Genomic DNA, 22,232 nt, shown 5'->3' on the forward strand with positions numbered 1-22,232 from the left:
GCTGGAGCAGGATAAATTAAAGAAAGGGCTTTGATATCTTCTTCACTTGATTAAAAATAAGCACACAACACAGTCCAATAATTGAAAAAGATGTATTAAAATATTCACAAAAATACAACAATTGAAAAAGAAAAATTAATGAACTTGATGGGTTTTTTTTTTTACCTAGCTGAATACATTTCCGTTGAAAAACTACAGATAGATTGAAATTTTAATCTCAAGTAATCCTTTAGGTGCCCCCTTAGAAAAATCATGTGTAGTTTTAAGAGGTCTCATTCTGCCAATAATCAGACATGGAAAGGACAGCCCTGCCATTTGGAAGCAACCCTGCTGTTGTCATCTGTGTCCAGGGACGAGGATGCTGGGACACAGGAGAAAGGGTCAAAAGATCCACAGGAGTTGGTGTGAGGAGTTCTGGAAAAAGCCCCAACCCTGAGGTGCTCCACCCAGGTGTGAGCGGCTTCCCTCAGACAAATCAGTCACAGACCCAGAGTAATAAGCTGGCAGATGACCACCCTTGCCCCGCAGAGGAGGCCACGGGGAGGCAGGGGAGGGAAGGCCCACGGCTGTGGTTAGCAAAAGTGAGGGCTGGTGCTCTGGGTGGCAGCTTCACAAACATGCAGGGAAATCAGGGCTCTTGCTATCAGGAGGTGTGAGGAACGTACGTATAGTAGATTCACTGGACCTTTGCGAAAGGAGGATAAGGAGGATCCCCATTTCTCTACCAAAAACAACTGTAAGGAAGTTACACATATCAATTCACACACTTGGTCTCACCACAACGTGTTTTCTTTCCCCCTGAAGTCCTGGATGGCTGTACAATTCTCACAGTGGGAGGGCTCACCAAGAGTATCCTGGCATCAGCCTGAAGGGTGACATCCCAGCACCAACCCCCGCCTTCCCAACACACAAAAATGTCTCCTAAAGGCTCCTGGAGTTTTCACCATGGAGGCAGAGAAGCCTCAGGGCGCAAGGCAAAGTTAACCACTTTGCAGAACTGTCTTGGGTTGAGTGCTCCGCGTCTCTCTCCTGCGCGGGGCCTGTGAGCACAGAACAGGGAGACGCAGCAGAGCCGGCAGGTTTTCCTCCCAAGCCGCAACGCACGCCAGACGCACCAGCTTCGGAAATGGCAGGTATGCGTGATGACAAAGCCCGCTCCCCGCTCACGTACATATCAACGGAATGTAAGTTGGAGCATCATGCGAATAACAACAAATAGTCCCTCAGCAAATAAAAGACGGCACGCATGGGGCAGAGTTCGTTTTATAGCTCACACACCCTTTCTCTATGTAACCACCTCGTGCACACCTCTAAATCTAAATCCTTCTTTGTTTCCTTAAAACTCAGCCTTCAAACTCCCTCACAAAGATGACAAGACGTGGGGGGGGGGGGGTGGAGGCAGCTCTTAGGGGTCCTCAAAGTAAATGAGAGAAAAACTAACATGAGCCGTCATCCCTACTTACCTGAACACGCCCTGGGACCCTATTGTCGGTATTCTTCCTCTAACTGTGGGCTTTCAATTTTAAACGAAAAAAAATTCTTTAAAAAAAAAAATCCAGAAAATGAGGGAATGACAATATAAGTGTTTAATGATTTTCACCATGCTTTTCAGTCTGAGTTAAAAAAACACATAGGTTTGAGATGGGGTGTTGGGGGCGGTGGTCAATGGGAGAAAATAAATTGAGAAGGATGCCCAAATTGTCTAGATTTCTCCTCATCTCATTGTTTATCAATTCCATGTAATGGGGGTGGGGGAAAAAAAAGGAAGGGAGGAAGGGAGAAACAAAGAACAAAAAACCAGAAACAGAAGAGATTCCCAACGTAGAAGTACTAGCCTTGTTTGCTGAGTTTAAAAATCTAGACCCTTTTTAGCCTCAAAGGCCTTGGAGGCATCATGAATCTATTATAGAAGCCATGACTGATGCTGCCCCTGCTGGAAGCATGACTGAAGCTTTATATAGAAGATTCTCTAGAGAGAGCTCTGTGATACTGGAGACTGGCAATCTAATTATTCCATTTCTGCCTACTTAAAAGGAAATGAAACTCAGCTCCTTCAGGTGTATGGGGACTCTTATTACAAGTACGAAGGACTTGAGCAAAGAATGTAACACACTTTTTGCTCTCCAAATGGTACAGTACTCCTCAAGCCAGGCCTAGGTTCTCTACTTCAATTATGTATTGATTATGGTAATGATCTAAAAGCACCTGGAAGGAAGTGACTTCCGGCACTGATCCTTTGCTAATCTTGCTATGATGAATCCACAAATTGAGACAATATGCTTACAGGGTGTGATGTTATAGTCTACACAACACTGAAAGCTAAAAACTGCCCTGTATTTTAGAGAGCAAAATAGCAACAAAAACTCTCACCCTGTCTCCAAGTGGCATAGTGAATGGATGCCTTCTAAAAACAACCGCCAAATAGGTGGTACACCCTGGGCTAAAGGCCACCCTGAACATGCTTCCATCATAGCATCTCCACTCTCCATGTACAATAAACGCGAAGGCGGGTTAAGCCCTTACGTGAAAAGGCCATGTCTATTAGAATACTAAAAGATCTGCTACCATCTCCCTTAAGGCAAACCACATCTAAATGATGGTGATAGGATTGTGTCTGAATTTTCTCAACTGTAAATGACCCTGAAGGGAAGTACAAAAACAGACAATTTACGTATACTTAGAATCATACCATCTCTTCATCATGCAATACTGGCTCCTCGCATCAGGAAGATTAAATAGAATATTTATACATATCCTTTATACATTTCTTTTTCTCCCTCTATGAATAAACATGTGCTTGTCCATGTCCAGGTTTCCAAGGCCACACATGGTTATGAGCTACATTTTCTGCACAAGAGTCCAGTTTGGATTTGTTTCTTGCTTAGGATATGACTGGGGTCTTCTCAATTTTTCCGGATGTCCGCGTACACCACAGACTCTGACTTGTTAATTTTGTCGCTGTGATGTCCGCCAGAGTGGTCTAGCTGCGCGTATATGACTGGGCCCTGGAGAAGAGAAGTAGAATTAGAGGTTTGGAAAAACTGGTGGCCCCATTAGGTGCAGGGACAGAAGCAATGATTAAAGTGAATATTGTTAGGGTTCCAGAGCAAAGAGTTCCCTCTTTTGAATGTCTTCAGGTACATATGTTCCTTCTTAGGAACAGTATGTCCAGGACTGACTTTATTTTTTTCCCGGGATTGACTTTAAAACAAGATTGGGTATACTTGGTAATTGTTCAAGCTGGTACATAGAGATTTATTACATTACTCTGTCTACTTTTGTATCTGTTTTAAAATTTCTATAACAATATAATATTCCTTCTCAGGAGTTACCCTTATCTTAATACCTGTCACAGAATTCCTCAACTCTTGTAATTAGGAGTCTCAAGGACAAAGATGGGCACTTCTGTCAACCCGAGACCCACTGAAATCATGACTTTCAGAACGATACAAGAAACCAACATATTCAGTGCCACTCGAAAATACAATCAATTCGAACTGGTCACTTTATACAAATAGGTACTTAAAAAAACTTCAAATATTCTTCCACGTACCTACTTATAGTATAATTCTGTTAGTCTAATCTTATCATAACCAATAAAAATATTGCTTCTTTGGTATCTAAGATCAGGTAACCATTTTTCCTGTTTTAAAATTTAAAATAACCCCAAAGCCACAATCTACAGAGCTATACGGAAAAGCCCTAACTGGACTAAAGTAGAAGAGGTCCTCTTCTCACCCTCAGCAGTAAGGAAGAGAGCTGTCAGGGTCCCACCTGGGACAGCGAGGCAAAGTTGCCTGGGGCAGAGCGAGTCCTCTGACTCTTGGGGAAGGAGGGGAGGCCGAGGGTTCAAATATCAGACAGGTGGCTGCGCTTCACAACCCTTAAAGTCCCTTCCAACCCAGAGATTCTAAAATTGTAAACAACAACAACAAAATAGGCCTGTTTTAGGGGTAAAGAGAAGTTAATATAACCCAAAGTCGACTTCTCTCCCAATCCAGGGACTCTCTCCTTGAATAGTCTACTACTGTGCTTAAGCTTTAAACTTTGAAATCATAAGCTCAGTAGCCAAAAGTATGTGGTTTAAAATAAACATCCTTGAAACTGTTCTATATGAATCTGTAATGGTGCATACATGACATATGCATTTGGTGAAACCCATAGAAATGTACAACACAAAGAGTGAACCTTAATATAAACCACGGACTTTAGTTAATAATAATGTTTTCTATATTAATTCATCAACTGTAACAAATGTACCACAACAATGCAAGTTGTTAATAATCAGGGAAACTTTGGAGAGGAAGGAGTACATAGGACCTCTCTTTACTTTCTGTTAGATTTTTCTATAAACCTAACACTGCTCTAAGAAATAAAGTGAAGAAAAAAAAGGAAAAAAATAAAACAAACATCCTCACTCCCATCTACGAGTCCCACAACCTGCATCCTTTAGTGTGTAACGTGGGATCCTGTGGAGTTCAGGCCCCCCAACTTCTACAGAAGGGATAAACCCAGCTGTAAGGGCTATACAATGGTGCACCTAAAAGTAGAGTTATTAAAATAACACCCAAGGGCTAGACCCATTTGAACGTTGGCAGATCTGCAGTCTGAACTCATGAGCTGCTCTTCTTGAGCATGGTAGTAGCACTGGTGAGCACTAGCCATGTGGCCTCAGGCGTATTTTAAAACCCCCAAGCATTAGTTTCTTTATCTCTAAAATGGCACTAACAATAGTGTTATACGTCTTAAGATGGCTGTGAGAATTAAATGAGATGATATCTACAAATAACTTAAGCAGCCTCTGGCAGCACTCAGTACATATTAATCATTATTCTCATGAACATATTGTTATACAAATATACTTGAAAATATACCGAGGTTACCAGTCAAGTAAGTCAAGCAGTCAGTCAGTGTGTTTGTCTTTAGTCAGTGTGTGATACTCTCATGCCTGTCATGGGTAACACAACAGATCACGCTGTTAATACTGAATCAGACTGAAACTGAAACCCTCTATATTCATCTCAAAAAGCTGCAAGTTAAATGTGATTCTACAAAATAAAAAGTTACAGTTAACTATTTTCTACTTCCAGGAAAAGAATGAAAAAAGTGTTTTCTAGTAAGTTAATGGATCCTTGGTAACAGCCATTTCCAACAGAACAGACCCTGAAGTTAAATTATGTAACTTCCTAGACAATAAGACCTCATCCATTAGGAGGCTTAGGGTGTATTCATGGGGGAAGGAGTTTACACCATGTGAAAGATGGTTACAAATTCTTTCCCTTGTTGCATCTACACCCTTACAATATAATGCTGCAGCTCCTCCCACCAAGAGTAAGAACTTGCTTCTTAACCCCTTGAATCTGGGCTGGTCTTATCACTTGCTTTGACCCACAGAATGTGGCAGAAGTAACATGTGTAAGTTCCATACCTAGACTTCAACAGGCCTTGCAGCTTCCACTGTCTCCTTGATCTTGGAACCCACAGAGCCACCACCACCATGTGAAGAAGCCCAAGCTACCTGCTGGCTGATGGGAAACACACAGCCCAGTTGTCCTGTGTCTCTCTGGCCCGCCAACTGCCTGCCAATTGTCAGCCTACGAGTGAGACCCCTGCCGGTGCTCCAGCCAACTGCAGATGCACGAGGGAGTCAGCAGAGGTCAGCTGAACTGCCCTAGACCGGAAGACCTGCCCAACCAACCCACAGAAGCGGGAGCCAAATAACTGGTGGTTGTTCTAAGCCACTATCTTTTAAGGTGGTTTGTTACACAGCGATAGATAACTGATAAACTGTGCGAGTGGAAAAGAAAGAGCACAGAGAAAGCAACAAAGAAAAATAACAGAATAATCTCTGAACTGGTCAGTAAATGTTAAAACACCAGTAAGGTCTTTCATGTGAGACAGTATTGTCCTTCATGGCAAGAGAACGCAACAATTTGCTGAAAGTAACTGGGAAAACATTGAGGGATAAATGGAACTCCTTCCTACTGATGGATTTAGTTTCTTCAAATTGCTTCCCACTATCTCATGTCCTCACTCCCTTTCCCCCTTAGAATGTAATAAGGCCCTCAGGTCAGGGGCTTTGTTAAATGCCTAGAACAGTCTTCGGCAGACTGTAGGTGCTGGATGAAGGGGTGGATGAAAGGATGGATCTAGAGGAATTCTCACCAGAACTGGAGCTCAGGAACCTGCTGACGAATCTAGCTCAACCTAACACAGCTCTCTGAAGTCTGGTTCCGAGGTTGACTTGGCAGCTGTAGGTACCCTGGGTCTTTGTGGGACATGCCTCAGGACTTCGACACTTTGAAGGCCAAGAAGACCACTGAGGACTTCAGGAGGGGCCAGTGAACCAAGATCAACTTGGAAATGTACCTGCCATCGCTAAGATATTCACTTTGGGGTATTCGAGAGTTAAAACAATATCAACAATAACACCTACATTAACCGAGCTGGTTTTTTTTTTTTTTTTTTTTTTTTTTGGTTGCGTTGAGTCCGTTGCTGTGCGCAGGCTTTCTCTAGTTGCGGCGAGCGGGGGTTACTCTTCATTGCGGTGCGTGGGCTTCTCATTGCTGTGGCTTCTCTTGTTGCTGAGCACGGGCTCTAGGCACATGGGCTTCAGTAGTTGTGGCTCACAGGCTCTAGAGCACAGGCTCAGTAGTTGTGGCGCACGGGCTTAGTTGCTCCACGGCATGTGGGATCTTCCGGACCAGGGCTCAAACCCGTGTCCCCAGCATTGGCAGGGGGATTCTTAACCACTGCGCCACCAGGGAAGTCCCTTAACGGAGCTGTTTTTACTGTACATCTTGACACTCACCTTTCCCTCAACCTCCATTTTTTTTTTTTTTTGGCGTTGCCAAAAAGAATTACCATAACCAAGTGAAAAATTGCTCTGTACATATATATTTTCCCCAACTACTTATTATACAAATAGTCTTTACTATTGAAAATGTTTCAAGAGACTAATTGCTTGACTGAGGTCTATTCTTTTAGTTTCAGTTAGAGATGAAATTACCCCTGAACTCTACTTGCATGAAATTTATTCCAATATAAAAACATACTGGTGAAGGTGTGGGAAGAAGGTCCAGGAAAAGAGGGTTATGGAAGAGCAAGGAGACCTATCTCTGAACAGATATTAATTTCTCGGAAGCTATTATATCCTGAAGTGCACTTTCCATGGTCTCCGTAGCCCTTTAGAATCTGAATCTGGTCCTTCAGGCATTAGAGGACTCACACCTGACAAGCTAGCACAAGTATCACTAAGAGAGAACATCTGTTTTTACCATATGCTCATTGACTGTTCACAAAACACATTTTCAGTATTTATTTCACATCACCAAATATAGATGTGAAACACATGTGTCTTGTGACATTCTTTGAGATAAATGAAACTGATTATCAAAACGAAGTTGAAAAGAACTGGACAGGCAGGGGAGAACAAATACATGCCTTAGAGCCACACACAGATCGGGGTCTAATACCAGCTCTGCCACTAACTACTGACCTCGAGCAAGTGACTCAACCTAACTAAGCCTCAGTTTCTTCATGTGTAAAATAGGGACAGTAAAAGAACTTACCTCACAGGGCTGTTGTGAGGACTAAATGAACTAATGCACATGTTGTACTTCTGGAGACATTACATATCTATAGACTATAGTTGACAAATACATAACTGTTCCACTCACTGTCCTCCATAAATACTTGGCCCCCCCCCCGTTTTTTTTTTTGACTGCACCACACGGCATGCGAGATCTTAGTTCCCCAACCAGGGATCAAACCCATACCCCCTGCACTGGAGGCGTGGAGTCCTAACCACTGGACCGCCAGGGAATTCCCACTTGCCTTTTGTATACAAAGCATTAACCATTTCCAGAAAAGGATCTAGAAAACCAACTGTTCGTAAGATATATTCACAAAAATTATTTGAAACCAACGTCATTCAAAGCTAAGCATTACAAGGAAAGATTTGTACTTATCTTTTCCCTAATGCCAGAATACTCCAGACTCTAGGTAGCGCCTACCTAACACCCTTCCGAACTCAACTTCCCACTCTGTTTGCGGGAAGAGCCCTAATTTGGTTCTGGTGTGCACCTTTCCTTCGCTCAGGTAAACGACCCCGCTCTCCCCTGCCCCCAGGGGTGAAGCCGATCATAACTGCTGTCCCCCTGCAGATGACTGGAAAGGGCATCAGCATGTGACCCACTCTGCCAAGGGGACTAGGAAAAGTTTGCTGGGGGGCCTCAGGTAAAGATTTTCCTCCATAATAAAAACCACCTGGGAGGAGATTCAGCTCTAGGAATTCAGCTCAGGTGCCTTTTTTCATGAGCTGCCTGAAACCATGGCAGCCATTCTGAGGCTGAGGGAAGGAGCCTGAGAACAAAGACAATATGCAGAGGATGAAGGAATAAAATGGAAAGAACCTGAGTCTTAATGACATTGCTGGGCCTCTTGTGAGTTAATAAACTTCTTACTGTTTGTTTGTTTGTTTTTTAATTTATTTATTTTATTTATTTTTGGCTGTGTTGGGTCTTTGTTGCTGCCCGCGGGCTTTCTCTAGTTGCGGCGAGCGGGGGTTACTCTTTGTTGCGGTGCGCGGGCTTCTCACTGCGGTGGCTTCTCTTGTTGCGGAGCCCAGGCTCTAGGCACACGGGCTCAGTAGTTGTGGCTCACAGGCTCTAGAGCGCAGGCTCAGCAGTTGTGGCGCACGGGCTTAGTTGCTCCGCGGCATGTGGGATCCTCCCGGACCAGGGATCGAACGCGTGTCCCCTACATTGGCAGGCGGATTCTTAACCACTGCGCCACCAGGGAAGTCCCTTCTTACTGTTAAAGGTATTTTTAGTCAAGTCTTCTGTTACTAGTCTTCCAATTATAACAAAAATAGTGGCCAAAGACAGATGAGTAATATAGTGCACTTAATGCCCTGCCTGGCTATTATGTTTCATCTTTTGTAAATTTCCTTCCTGCAGCACTAGTATTCTTTCTCTTCTGATAAAATAACTTTGAGTTATTTATTCGTCCAAATAGTAATGACTAATGCTATTAGACTCTCAGATGATGCCTGCAGGTAGAAAATGGAAGGTTTTGATGATCAGGGAGCATGTCATGATAGAACCCTTGGAAGAAAGTCCCAAGGGGTAGTTTGCAAATATCCCTACCATGCACCCGTTTCACAGATCTGACTGCAATATGTGGGCAGCAACTGCCTAAACCTCTCCTTATAAGGCACAGTGTACCGTGGACTCTTATATTAGCAATGGAAAAATGAGAAGGGGCTTAAAGATCAACTTGCCCCAACCCATCATTTCAAAGATAAGGGAACAGATGTTGAAGTTAAATAATGCCCCGCAAGTTAACACCATGAGCTGAACCCCAGAGTCAATACTAGTTTGTAACACATCACTAACCCTTAAAACACTAAGATGTCTATCTAAATATGAAGATTTCCCCAAGGCTGTTTTGTCAGGATATATAAATAAAAAAATTCTCCGTATCATAGAAAAGCCTGAAAATGACCTGAACAACCCAGGAGACTCTGAGGTTCTGGAGGGCAGGGACTGGGAGATACTCATGCCTGCATTTCCCACGTCCAGTTTACACTGTAAGTATGCTCAGCACTCAAATGTGTGTGGAAGTGACCAAAGAGAACATGCAATGGAATGACTGAATTTTCAAAACAATTGCTACCTTTGGTTGTGCTCAACTTACAAAAAGTACTTAATCTCACAAATTACCTAATAAGATGAACATATCAGGTCAAGCCAGTTTTTCCTAAACCGTGAAACCTTTTCTGCCTCAGTTTGAACAACTGAAGATATATCAAAAGGATCCTGGTAAGAACAACTTCCATAAAAACCTCTGGTGCTCTGACACGGAGGTGTTTCTGATACACGTGCTGAAGATGGCGTGTGATGGCAAGTAAGAGCACACACCAGCATCACCTAAGGCCCTGTAGCACTTAGGAATTTTGTGGAGTATCTGAAGCAAATGTTTTAACACCAGGATAGCAGCCCTTGTTCCAAGTTGACCACTGAATGCAAACCTAAATAAAACAAAAATTGGAAGATAAATCTCCAAGGGAATCACACAGTCCACTTCCAAGCCTTGTGTGGACCGACAAAGGCTTTATAAGTTCCAGAAACAGGTAAGGCAGAAAATGTCTTTAACAAGTTGTGTAACTTTTATGTAAAAATAAAAGGTACAGTATGACTTGATGAAAAATAACCAAGTAAGACAAAGGGTGCTCCAGGTACATGTTACTGAACAGAAACCCTGATTTGCAACATGTTAGAGAAGAGGCCTTCAGGGGCCTGCCCTGAGCGCAAAGGAAATAACCTAGGAATCGACCATGAGGCACGCTGAGGCTTTCCTCTCAAAGCTGACCTGGTGTCATACTGCAAATGCTGAAAAATGATAATATAGATTGACACAGTGCTTGAATTGCTTCTCACTAACCTCCAGAAAATGCCGCAGAGTCAGGCCTGGGCAGAACCCTGGGGGTTTACTCACAGGAGAGCTGAGCCCATCTCTGACTCAGGGACAGCAGTCATAGCAGGGTGGGGTCTTGGTGCTGAAAACAGGGCGGGCAAATCCACTTACTGAACAGGGAGCCCTCCTCTCTCCTTCCTCTGCTCCATTCCCAAGCATGAAATCAGAGGATTTTTTTCTGGAGAAATCGACTAACCCAAGAGAAAAGACCTTAGCAACCGATACTTAGGGGGTCCCCCAGTGAAAGCCAGCCAGCACTTTATACAAACAGTGAAGCCTACTACCCAGTAAGCTCTGTCTCTGCAAAAAGAGCTCGTGATCAGATCTGAGTGCCTTCAATACGAACAGATAACCAAGGATCGTTGGGCATTTAAGGAAAGCTTTTAACATGAAAGACAAAAATTATAAAAGAAAAAAGGGAATTCAAAAGAAACAGCGGGAAGATCCCACATGCCGCGGAGCGGCTGGGCCCGTGAGCCACAACTACTGAGCCTGCGCGTCTGGAGCCTGTGCTCCGCAACAAGAGAGGCCCCGACAGTGAGAGGCCCGCGCACCGCGATGAAGAGTGGCCCCCACCTGCCGCAACTAGAGAAAGCCCTCGCACAGAAACGAAGACCCAACACAGCCATAAATAAATAAATTAATTAATTAAAAAAAAAAAAAAAAAAAAGAAACAGCAAAATCCAGTAACAGAAGAAAACATTTTTTAAAAATCATAAAACAGAAGAAAAAATGATATGCTCAGAGAGATAAGACAATGCATCCATGAAAAGTACAGGCTATTAGAACCAGAGAATAAGCAATAGCTCTTGAAAATTAATAAAAAGATAGCAGAAATTAAATATTTAATAAAAGTTGGAAGAAAAGTTGCAGAAATTTTCTAGAAGAAACTGCAAAACAGAAAAAATTAAGAAAACGAAAGGACTGCTCTAGATGATCTAACTGCTAACAGGAATTTCCAAAAGAGAGGATAGAAAATGGATGGAGGAAATTTTCCAAAGAATAATGGAAGACAATACCCTAAGACTGAAGGGCAGAGTTTTCAGACTGAAAGAGCCCACTGAGTAGCCAGTACAATGAACAAAAAAGGCCCACAATTTTATAAAATTTCAGAGCATGAGGGATAAAAAAGATTCTAAGAGAAGGGGAATAAAACTGGTCCCACCCGAAGGAGGAGGAATCAGAACTGTATCAACTTCTTAGCATTGGAAGCTACAAAAATCAGCAATGCCTCAAAATGCTGAAGGAAAGTGATTTCCAACCTGGAATCCTACCCAACCAGATTATCAGTCAAGCTTGAGGGAGGAGAATAAAAACAATTTTAGACCTGCTAAAAACAAATGTATTATCTTACAGTTTTGGAGGTCAAAAGTCTGAAATGTGATTCACTGGGCTAAATCAAGGTATCAGCAGGGCTGCATTCCTTCTAGGGGCTCTAGGGAGACTCTGCTCCCTTGCTTTTTCCAGCTTATGGAAGCTGCCTGCATTCCTTGGCTTGTGACCCCTTCCTTCATCTTCAAAGCCAGTAGAATAGCATCTTCAAATCTCTGGCTCTCACCCTCCTGCCTTCCTCTTATAAGAACCCTTAAGATTACATTTGGCCCACATGGATAATACAGGAAAATCTCCCCATCTCAAGATCTGTAATCACAGCTGCAAAGTCCCTTTTGACAGGTAAGGTAACATATCCCATAGGTTCCAGGGATTAGGATGTGGACATCTTTTGGAGGTCATTATTCTGCCTACCATACGAAGCCTCAAAATTTGTATCTGCTGTGCATCCTTTCTCAAGAAGATAAGGAGGCCTCCCCAAACTCTGATTTCCGCCTCCTCAATTCAGTGAGACAGGTAAGCTGTTTCTCTTTTCCCCTCAGCACTGCAGCCTGGAAAATGCCTTGAGGAGTAAGCTGGGACGATCACAGGGCTCCCCTTATTTGTTTCCCTGCTCTTAGGAATCATGGTGCTGCACAATCTGTTTTCCAATGTCCAAAGTCCATTGTTTCTTTTTTTTTTCCTCCCCGTTTGTTTTCAACAGGAGAACAACGCCCATGGCACTTCAAGGACAGAAGAAAAAGTTTCCAAGGCTTCTTTAGGTATTATGCCTACTTGTAACTCTAACGCCTTTATTCACAACCCTATTCCCATTCACAATCCAAATTAGTGAACTGAGGTATACTACATAATCCGAGAGAGAGACAGACGGAGAGACAAACAGAATGAGAGAGATGGACAGACAGACTAGGAACAAGTAAGAAGCCTGATGTTGTGAAAGACAATGCCTAGAAATCTAGGTTCTCGCCCCAATTCTGTTGCTAACTGGGTCTGTGCTTTTAGTAATTGAACATCGCAATGCCTCAGTTTTCTCACCACGTAGGACAACTGTGAACTAAGACTGTGGAATACTTCTTCCACAAAACACTGTTCTCCTTTACTTCCTCTTAAATCCAACCGCCCCACTACACCCTCAATTCCGCCTCCTCAGGGCAAAGTTATAACTGGTCACATTCCTTCTAATGCTTTCTACCCCAGAAGACCAGAATCGGTACTAAGCTCTGGAATTTCTGCCATTTATAGTTACACCAGCATGGCCAAAACACAATATTAACCTCAATGCCAGATTCCATGCTAAATTCCAAATGAAAGTTATTTCTTCTCTGTACTTTCTACAAGAAGTAGAAACTAAAGCCTTTCCTTGTTCATCGAGCCTACTAATTATTCAGATAAATGTTTACTTTCAATTTCTCCTAAAGAATTCATACAAAATAACTTTTCTGTTTTATTACCAACACCAAAATCAACTTTTTCCTGTGAATTCCATGGCTTATAGAACACCTCAGTATAGAATCTAGTTCACTAGCTTTATTTCTTTGAGCAATGAAGGAAGAAGTATTTACATCTGACAAAGCCATTTCCTAATTTTTGCTTGGGCCAATCTGTTAGTGGTGGTTTGGTGGCAACCTTTACTCAAGTCAGATTCTTCTCCACATACCTTCTTGTGGTCCTCCTAAACCAGCCCTTACGTTCCCCTCTGTTTCTCTTGCTCTCTCTTTCTGTTTCTCACAGCTCAGTATTCTTTCCCACACCCCACAATGTGACAGAGCACCAAACTGCAGAGCATGGCATGGTGGGCAGAACTGCAATCAGCCATTACCTGGTGAGATCCAGAAGGCAGGCTCTTTACTAGACCCTCTGTGTCGGAGGGGGACTTCCGTGGAGCCTGCTTAACCGGTGACACATTCTCTGATGTATTGCAGCTGATGAGTTGGCAATTTGGAGAATGTAAAAAAAAAAAAAAAATTAAAATAAATGGAAACAAAAAATATAGAAATGCAAGTGATGACAAAATGAAGTAGCAGATGTATAAAAACAAAACTCAACAAAACAATGAGTATCAAAACAATCACATATCTTGAAACTATTTTTTATCCCTGACACTAATTCTTCCAAGTCAGTGAAGCTACTCCAGGGGAGGTACAGAATCCACTGTGGTGCAATCTCTTTGCCCCAGTTTACAACAATGATATCTGCTGGATGGGATTCTGGCTACAATGTACATTTATCCTTTTGCTGCTTTGGCTTTTTCCCCTACCATAAATCCTCCTTTGGGATACAGGTTTAAAGGAGCAAGCTATACCTTCTTGATAGCAATTCGCTTTTGTGATCATCAAAGGCAAACCTCTTCTGAATGTGCTTCCAAAATGACAGATACAGATCCAGGCTCATAGTCTTGGCTTATCTCATTCCTTCCATTCCCTAGGTCCCCATAGTTTGTTTCCCCACCAATTCCGCAACCAAACCAAAGAAAATCCAGGAAGTCATGGATGATAAGAAACTGTGGAATGCCACATCACACGGGCTGAACTTTTTCAGGGGCATCGGGGTCTTCAACAGCAAGCCCTATCTCATAAATAAACCAGGGAAAGTGAATGCCAGGAGGTAACTTATTAGGGATTCCCTAATGGGATGTGTCTTCAGCAGAGCTTCAATCCCTTATGATGTACTTCTTAAAAATCTTAGGAGTGTGGAGAGAATCACATTTAAAGTGTCGTTACTAAGACCAAAGCATACAAAGCATTCTGCAAACTGTGCCTTCTTTGAACCGGGAGGCTATATGCCACAAACCAAAATGGTTTGAGTATTGTAACACAAAGAGTCTAACTCAGTAATAATACAATTCAAGTATAAAAAAACTAAAACACACACACACACAGACACACACACACACACAAAGGCATTTTACATGAAGAACATATATGTTCAGATGACCATAAAACCTGACAACCCAATTTCATTGGGATGGTACACTCAACATGTTTCTAACACAGACACGTGACATATTTGTGGACAAACCATGATAGCTGTTGGGTTAGCTCAGAGCTGGCTAGTTAGTTGTCAACAAGGGAGATGGGCTGAATACATACACATGAATATTAACAGCAACGGCCAATGTGATTAGTTACCATGTGTCTAGTGGGAGTGGAAGAGGAGACCCAGCCCTGTTATAGGCCCAATGTGTCGTCTATGTCAGCTTTTCTTAAGAAGTGGAAGATAGGCAGGATCTGATCCCGGCACACCAAGGTAGAAAAGGCAGGGGAGGGGGGAAAAAAAACCAAAGTAAGAAGAATAGCAGCATTCACGATGCCATGCAGAATTCTAAGGCACACTTTTCTGTGCCTTTATTAACCCAAAAAGCGTGAACTACAGAGACTGGCATGTCAGCACCCTGGATTAGTTTCATGTTGAAAACCAATGCTCCGGTTATATTTCATCATAAACCACTCACCATGCAAGGGGGCAGGTACAGTCAGCAGAATAGAAACATTCCAAGCAAATAATATCTGAATTCGAACACTTAAACTCCTTAAAACACAGCACTCCTAAAAAGTAGAGCAGCAGAGCCCAAAGCGAGAGGTCCCCACCACCCACCAGCCAGGGAGTCCAGGGCATGCAACCCTCTCAACCACAGTCCCTTCCGTGCACCTGGGACGCAGCTCGTGCTACATCAACTGAAACCCAGCCTCGCTCTCAGTCTTACCACACGACTTCTACCAAGCTTATACAGGCTAGCTTTCCAGCTGGAGTGGCAAAAAGAGAGGGTCCTTCAATTAGACACACACCCTATGCTCAAACGTGCTCTCTTTGAGAAGCCGCAAACAGAACGAAAGTCTACTTTTCTTTATTGCTGGTATATTTTGATGTTCAACTCTTATTAAATCAGCTTGGATGAGTCCAGCCATGCATTCGAGAATGGTCAAAGCAATAAACCTCCTTACCAAACTACAAACAGGAAAAGCCCTGCATCATCACATCAGGTGGGGGGGTCATTTATCAGCATACTCCTATTATTATTATTATATTTACCTAACTGAAAAGAAGAACCTTATGAGATTATTACCTAGAGATCAAATTAAACTCATATTAGGTAAGTGATATCTGTGGCTTAATAATGCTAATTGCAGAGTGGATGATACTGAAACACAGAGCACAGACTACTGAGCAGTCCATTTCACCAAACCTAAGAAAGAAACTGAAACAGGGATTAGTGTCATAGCCCACGTTTAACAGCAGGCCACTGATTTCTGCTTGCCCATGTCAGAACATCTTCTAAGAAGATGGCTCGATTCCGACATGAAAGCTAACAGTAGCTAATTCTTCACAGTTCTTTTCTCATAACACATACAGAAGTTTTCATAAAGTCTGATTCCTTCCCTCCACCCTTCCCCCCAAAAGCAGAGCTTCTTACCCGGTGTAATCCCGTTTAGAGTTTTTCCTTCTATAGAGGACAGCCAGAATCATGGTGATGAGCAGAGTGAGACCTAGGACCACAGCAGTAACTATACCCACCACCACCCAAACTGGAAACGCGGGCAAAATCTCTAGAGAGAAAGAACAAAATAGGTTTAAGGTACATTGCGACAGAGAGAAGAAATGGAATTGTATTAAGTTAATAAACAAGTGTCTTCCTTTAGCAATTACCATACACCATTTTATTATCCAAATTATGAGATCCTAGTACCTAATTGATGACATAGGAACATTAGCTGATAAAGAATGAGCTTTAGAACTAAAAACATTTCTATATACATAATCCCTCTCAATGCTCTAAAATCAAAGAAAAGCTGGGGATGTGAATTTACCTCAATCTATTCTCCAACAAAGCAGACTTTGTCTCGAAATGAGACAGCAGAACCTGCGTTTCCTGCTTATTCTCCAAAAAAGGTGAAGAAATAGCTATACTGTTTCTGCCAATGTTAAAGCTTTCTCCTGGAGAATATTAAAACAATATTAATCTCCTTCTTTCCCAATACTCACCCCATCCAACTATAATGAATCTGGTCTTACTTCTAATTAACAGTGAAAAATTCAGTCTCCTTTAATCTGATCAATATGCTCCAGACAGCAGGTATATAAATGGAGAAATCAGCCACTCCGGTTGGAATGAGTTCCCTGAGCCCCAGGCATGTTCAGTAGAGCCACAGGTCGATGGAAACAGGGAGCATAACCGTATGGTAGAAATACCCCTTTCAAACATCCCCTGAAATGTAACTCTTGTTCTCTAACTAAGCAGGAGATAAAGGGGACTGCATCATTACTGCAAAAATACTCAAGGAAGTACCTTTCTCTACAACATAAAGCCTAATGTGTCCTGGCTGGACAACAATGTCAGGAGGATTTTTGACATCACAGATGTAGGTGCCATTGTGTATAAACTGCATATTTTCTATGTTGATTGATGCATCTTTCTTGTCGAGGTCTCCAGCCCAGCTGATTCTGTCCTTAAATGGTGGATAATTCCCGGCATACACTTGCCCTTGGGAGTAGTGGAAAAACTGCAATTAGAAAAAAAGAACACATGAGCTATTCTCAAAGGTAGAAGTTCTAAACTCTATTATAGGCATGCTGTGAAGGGTTCTTTTAAAAAAAGACTTCATCCGAGGAGCTCCAATCAAGATGGCGGAGTAGAAGGACGTGAAAAAAGACTTCATCCAGAAAGAAATGACACATCATATTACAGATCTCAAGCTATAGAACCTAAGCCAGACAGGGATTTAGAAATCATGGAGTTCAACCCTGTTTCAGTTGGAGAAATAAATGTGTACATTCTCTCTAAACCTCTCAATAGCCCAGTGGTATAGCAATTACCACCCATATTTTTATAATAAGGAAATGGAGACTCAAAGAAACCATTTGCCCAAGGTCACAATGACAATAGGTGGTGGATCCAGAGTCAAAGTCAGGACCACCTGACTCTTCAAAGCCAATTCTCTGATGGACACCACGACTAAGCCCAGTGAATCCAAAGGTTTCAGCCTTAACTCAAAAAACTTACCATTAAGATACGCAAAGCATCAAGAAAAAGAAGCCTAGGGCTTCCCTGGTGGCGCGGTGGTTGGGAATCTGCCTGCCAATGCAGGGGACGCGGGTTTGGGCCCTGGTCTGGGGGGATCCCGCGTGCCGCGGAGCGGCTGGGCCCGTGAGCCACAGCTACTGAGCCTGCGCGTCTGGAGCCTGTGCTCTGCAACAGGAGAGGCTGCGACAGTGAGAGGCCCGCGCACCGCGATGAAGAGTGGCCCCCGCTTGCCACAACTAGAGAAAGCCCTCGCGCAGAAACGAAGACCCAACACAGCCAAAAATAAATATAAAAATAAATTAAAAAGAAAAAAGAAAAAGAAGCCTAAATATCACAGATCAGTTAATCTGATGCATTACCCAGTCTTACTTATTGGTTTCCTACAGAAAAGTCATGGATATGTGAAAAGAACACAACCCAGACAACCCAAAATGTTCTCGTCCGCCTTTGCAGGTTCAGCCTTTAGCCCCTTTCTCTTTCCACTCTCACTCTCTCCTCAGACCTGCTTTCAGCAAAGGAACTCATTTCTCAAAGTAACTTTGTCAAACCCAGCCCCCTGGAAGTAAGGTCAGGCCTGGTGGGTGGGGATCTATCCTGATATCTGGCTTCAATCCAAGCAGCTCTGCTGGAGGCTGGATGTCTTTGTTCGGATTCACAGATGGGGCGATAGTGGGGTTGGGGAGGGTGGTGGAAATGAGCATTAGTCAACCAATGAGCTGCACTGGCAATCCAAACACAACATTTTCAGAACCTTTTGTGGAAGCTGAAAACCCCTGTGCAATCTCATCCATTCCTATGATTTAATGGCCATCTACATTTCGTTAACTCGCAAACCTCTCTCACGCATAGTGCTTCCTGCAGCTCTAGACCCCTAATCCAACTGCCTACTCACTCAGCTGCCTCCACCCTCCAAGTCTGCCACCTTCTCCTATAAACTCCATCTTCTACCTGTGTATCTCATCTTGACTGATGGCTACATGCCAGTCTCCCAAACCATAAATTTTGGAGTTATCATTAATTCCTCTGTCTTCCTTCCCATCCAATTAATTTCCCAATCCTGGGACTTCCCTGGTGGTCCAGTGGTGAAGAATCCACCTTCCAATGCAGGGGATGCGGGTTCGATCCCTGGTCGGGGAACTAGCATCTCGCATGCCACGGGGCAACTAAGCCCGCGCTCCACAACTACTGAGCTCATGCGCCTCAACTAGAGCCCGCATGTCGCAAACTACAGAGCCCACACGCCCTGGAGCCTGCGCGCTACAACTAGAGAAGAGAAAACCTGCACGCCACAACTAGAGAGAAGCCCGCGCACCACAACGAAAGATCCCGCATACCTCAGCGAAGATCCTGCATGCCGCAACTAAGACCTGATGCAGCCAAAAATAAATTAAATAAATAAATAATAAATACATCTTTAAAGAAAAAAAAATCCCCAATCCCGTCAATTCCATCTCCTAAGTTTCTCTTTTCTATTTAATTCCCACTGATAATACCTGATTTTTATGTCCTCATCATCTTGGGCTATGACCTCTTAACTGGTCTCAAGCTCCTCTAATCCATCCTCCACAATGCCTAAATGATTATTGGGAAAAAAAAAATTAAAAACCATTTATCAAATATATACCCTGTGTTTAATATAACTAATGCTTGTTAGGAACTATGAAGGCTCTGAGATTTTACCCTCCCTGCAAGTCGGCCACAGGTTCACAGATGCTGGCAGAAGACACAAGACTCCTGGGAAGTCTTTGTTCTCATGAAGACGACTTGGAGACAAAGCACCCTATTACTTACAAACAGCCAGCAGCATGTTTTTATCTGTGGCCCCTGCCCCCCAAGGCCCATAGGGACGGCATGGAGGGTCTTGGGTGGATGCTGTGCGTGCAGAGGCTCGGTATCACAGCTGAGGAGCCCCAAGCTTAGGAAACCCAAATCTTTTATGATGGCCCCAATGGGAGACATATTACTATCTTGGACAGTAAGCAAACCTGTCCTCTGCTCCAGAGGGAGACACCGTCTCTGCCTTCCAAAGCTAGTCACTGAACAAGACAGGCAGCCAGGGCCTCCGCTTGTAAGATGGGCAGAAATGTGAAATACCATGAAAAATAACACTCTGACACTCATAACCACGCTGCAAGGTGAGATTCATCTGCCAGATATTTTGCAAGTGAGGAAAGAGGCCCAGAAAACCTTAGTGATTTACTCAAAGTCACAGGTCTCGGAGACAGAATTCAAAGCTTAAGCTATTTCCATTATTTAATGCCTCTCATGTCTGATCATATCTCGCCTGCCCCAAACCCTTCACCTCTCTTCTTTACCAGGAAATAAACCATAAACTCTTAGCTTAGCAAACAAGTCCTTCTGTCATCTGGTCTCTGCTTTCCTTCCTACCTCATCTACAAATATCCCCTGAAGCACTTCTGAAGCAGCAACATAGACCTACACTACACTCTTTCCCACCTTTGGGTGTCTGCAAACCTCTCCCTCATCAGACTGGGTGCCCTTTGAAGGCAGGGCACAAGCCGTATTTCTCTCTGTGCTCCTCCACACTTAGCACATCACAGGAACTGTATATGTTTGCTGAACTGCACTGATTAATAACGCTTTGGTCAAACCAGTAAGAAAGAGAGAAATGAAACAGTAAAAAAACTCACACACAAAAAGGGACTAGATCTCCTTATCAACCAACATTTATTAAGTAAAAGCCACAGTGTTAAAACCATGAGGGACGCCAAAGGTGTAAGATAGATCTCTACCCTCAAAATGCTTACATTCAAGATAAAGAAGAGAAAAACTGTCATAGCAAGGGGCGTTCTCTCACAGGAGTGGCCCAGATAACATGGGCAGGGAGTTTTTAAGAAGAGCTAAAAAGGCCAAAAGAGGTCTTATGGAGGGATCACAATGTGAAGATGGGATACAACTTAAAAGGCAAGAGTTCAGAAGTGGAAAAACAAAGCATAAAGCACTTTTTACTAGACTGAAGGAGATCACATGAGAGAACAGAAGTGGGGCTAGAACAGACAAGCACTGTTTGCAATGGGAAACTATGAGGATTCTGACTAGGGCAGTGGTGAGGTGAAAGAACTGTTTTAAGACAAGGCACCTGGTAGACTGTAGGACTGGGTTGAAAGATGGATAATTTGAAGTGGAGGAATAACCAAGGGGGTTGCCGCTCAAGTCCCGGCACACAGTTTTTATCACTTAATGGAGAGCGGAGAAGCAGGAAGGCTGACGAAAAGCTAGATGCCAGAAACGAAGTAGGAAGAGCCAGCAAACGTTCTTATTTCTCAGGGTGGGTGTGAGGAGTAGAAGGAAAGGACAAACCCCCCCAACAAAACTCAAGATTTAAAAAAGAAATCAGGTCCCTAGAAGAACATAAATACCCAAAAAGAACTAGCACAGAAGGGAAACAGAGGGGAGAAAAGATGAGCTCTGTTTTAGACATGTGGACCCTAATTCCATGGACCAGAAAAGCCATATCTGGTATGTTGGGCTTGATTTTCCTTCTCCTGAAAATCTATAAAAATGAAGAGCATCCTGCTCATCTTATTAAATATGCCCTGACATTTGAGAGTTAAAGGATCCTGTATCAGTAACTGAACATTCTGGAATTAACTATAATCAGATTGGTGTGTAAGTATAAATTGATTAGCTAAAAACATTAATCAGAAATACAGCATGTTTGGACTTCCCTGGTGGTACATTGGTTAAGAATCTGCCTGCCAGTGCAGGGGACACAGGTTTGAGCCCTGGTCCGGGAAGAGCCCACATGCCGCGGAGCAACTAAGCCCGTGTGCCACAACTACTGGGCCTGTGCCCTAGAGCCCGTGACCCACAACTACTGAGCCCATGTGCCACAACTACTGAAGCCCGCGTGCCTAGAGCCCGTGCTCTGCAACAAGAGAAGCCACCTCAATGAGAAACGCGCGCACCGCAACAAAGAGTAGCCCCGCTCACCGCAACTAGAGAAAGCCCGCGTGCAGCAACGAAGACCCAACGCAGCCAAAAATAAATAAATAAATAAATAAATAAATAAATAAATAAATAAATTTATTAAAAAAAAGAAATACAGCATGTTCTTAATATTAAGGCTTGGGGTATGTAAACCTGCTTTGACCCACACGACAAGAATGTTTTGAGCATAAGTAAAACTGCTCTTTGAAGGAAAGAGCATCTGGGTGTCTTCCTGATGATGCTTTACTTTCTATAGATAAAACAATGTCCCTCACTTGTAGTCTGGCAAAAGATGTCAGTGGGAGATCTTCACAAATTTAAATAATTCTTTGGACTCTCCTGGGTAAATCTGTGTGTTTAATTTTGCATCTATAGGATACATGTTCCACGTTGATGCCATATTTATGGGAAGCAACAGAATGCCTCTGACTCTGCTTCCCCATGACATTTG

General features: G+C 43.1%; 1 protein-coding gene across 1 annotated transcript in view; it reads right to left on the reverse strand.

Annotated features, from left to right (window-relative positions):
- Positions 1–1,571: 1,571 nt before the first annotated feature.
- MPZL1 (myelin protein zero like 1) overlaps positions 1,572–22,232 on the reverse strand; it is a 61,715-nt gene continuing 41,054 nt past the window's right edge. Inside the window, exons 3-6 of the mRNA XM_061183140.1 lie at positions 17,096–17,309; positions 16,223–16,355; positions 13,631–13,733; positions 1,572–3,005 (exon numbers count right to left, since the gene is read on the reverse strand). Coding sequence (XP_061039123.1) covers positions 2,904–3,005; positions 13,631–13,733; positions 16,223–16,355; positions 17,096–17,309 — 552 coding nt within the window. The 3' untranslated portion in view covers positions 1,572–2,903. The remainder of the gene's footprint in view (positions 3,006–13,630; positions 13,734–16,222; positions 16,356–17,095; positions 17,310–22,232) is intronic.

Source organism: Eubalaena glacialis, chromosome 3, assembly GCF_028564815.1.
Source record: "Eubalaena glacialis isolate mEubGla1 chromosome 3, mEubGla1.1.hap2.+ XY, whole genome shotgun sequence".
Taxonomy (NCBI): Eukaryota; Metazoa; Chordata; class Mammalia; order Artiodactyla; family Balaenidae; genus Eubalaena; species Eubalaena glacialis.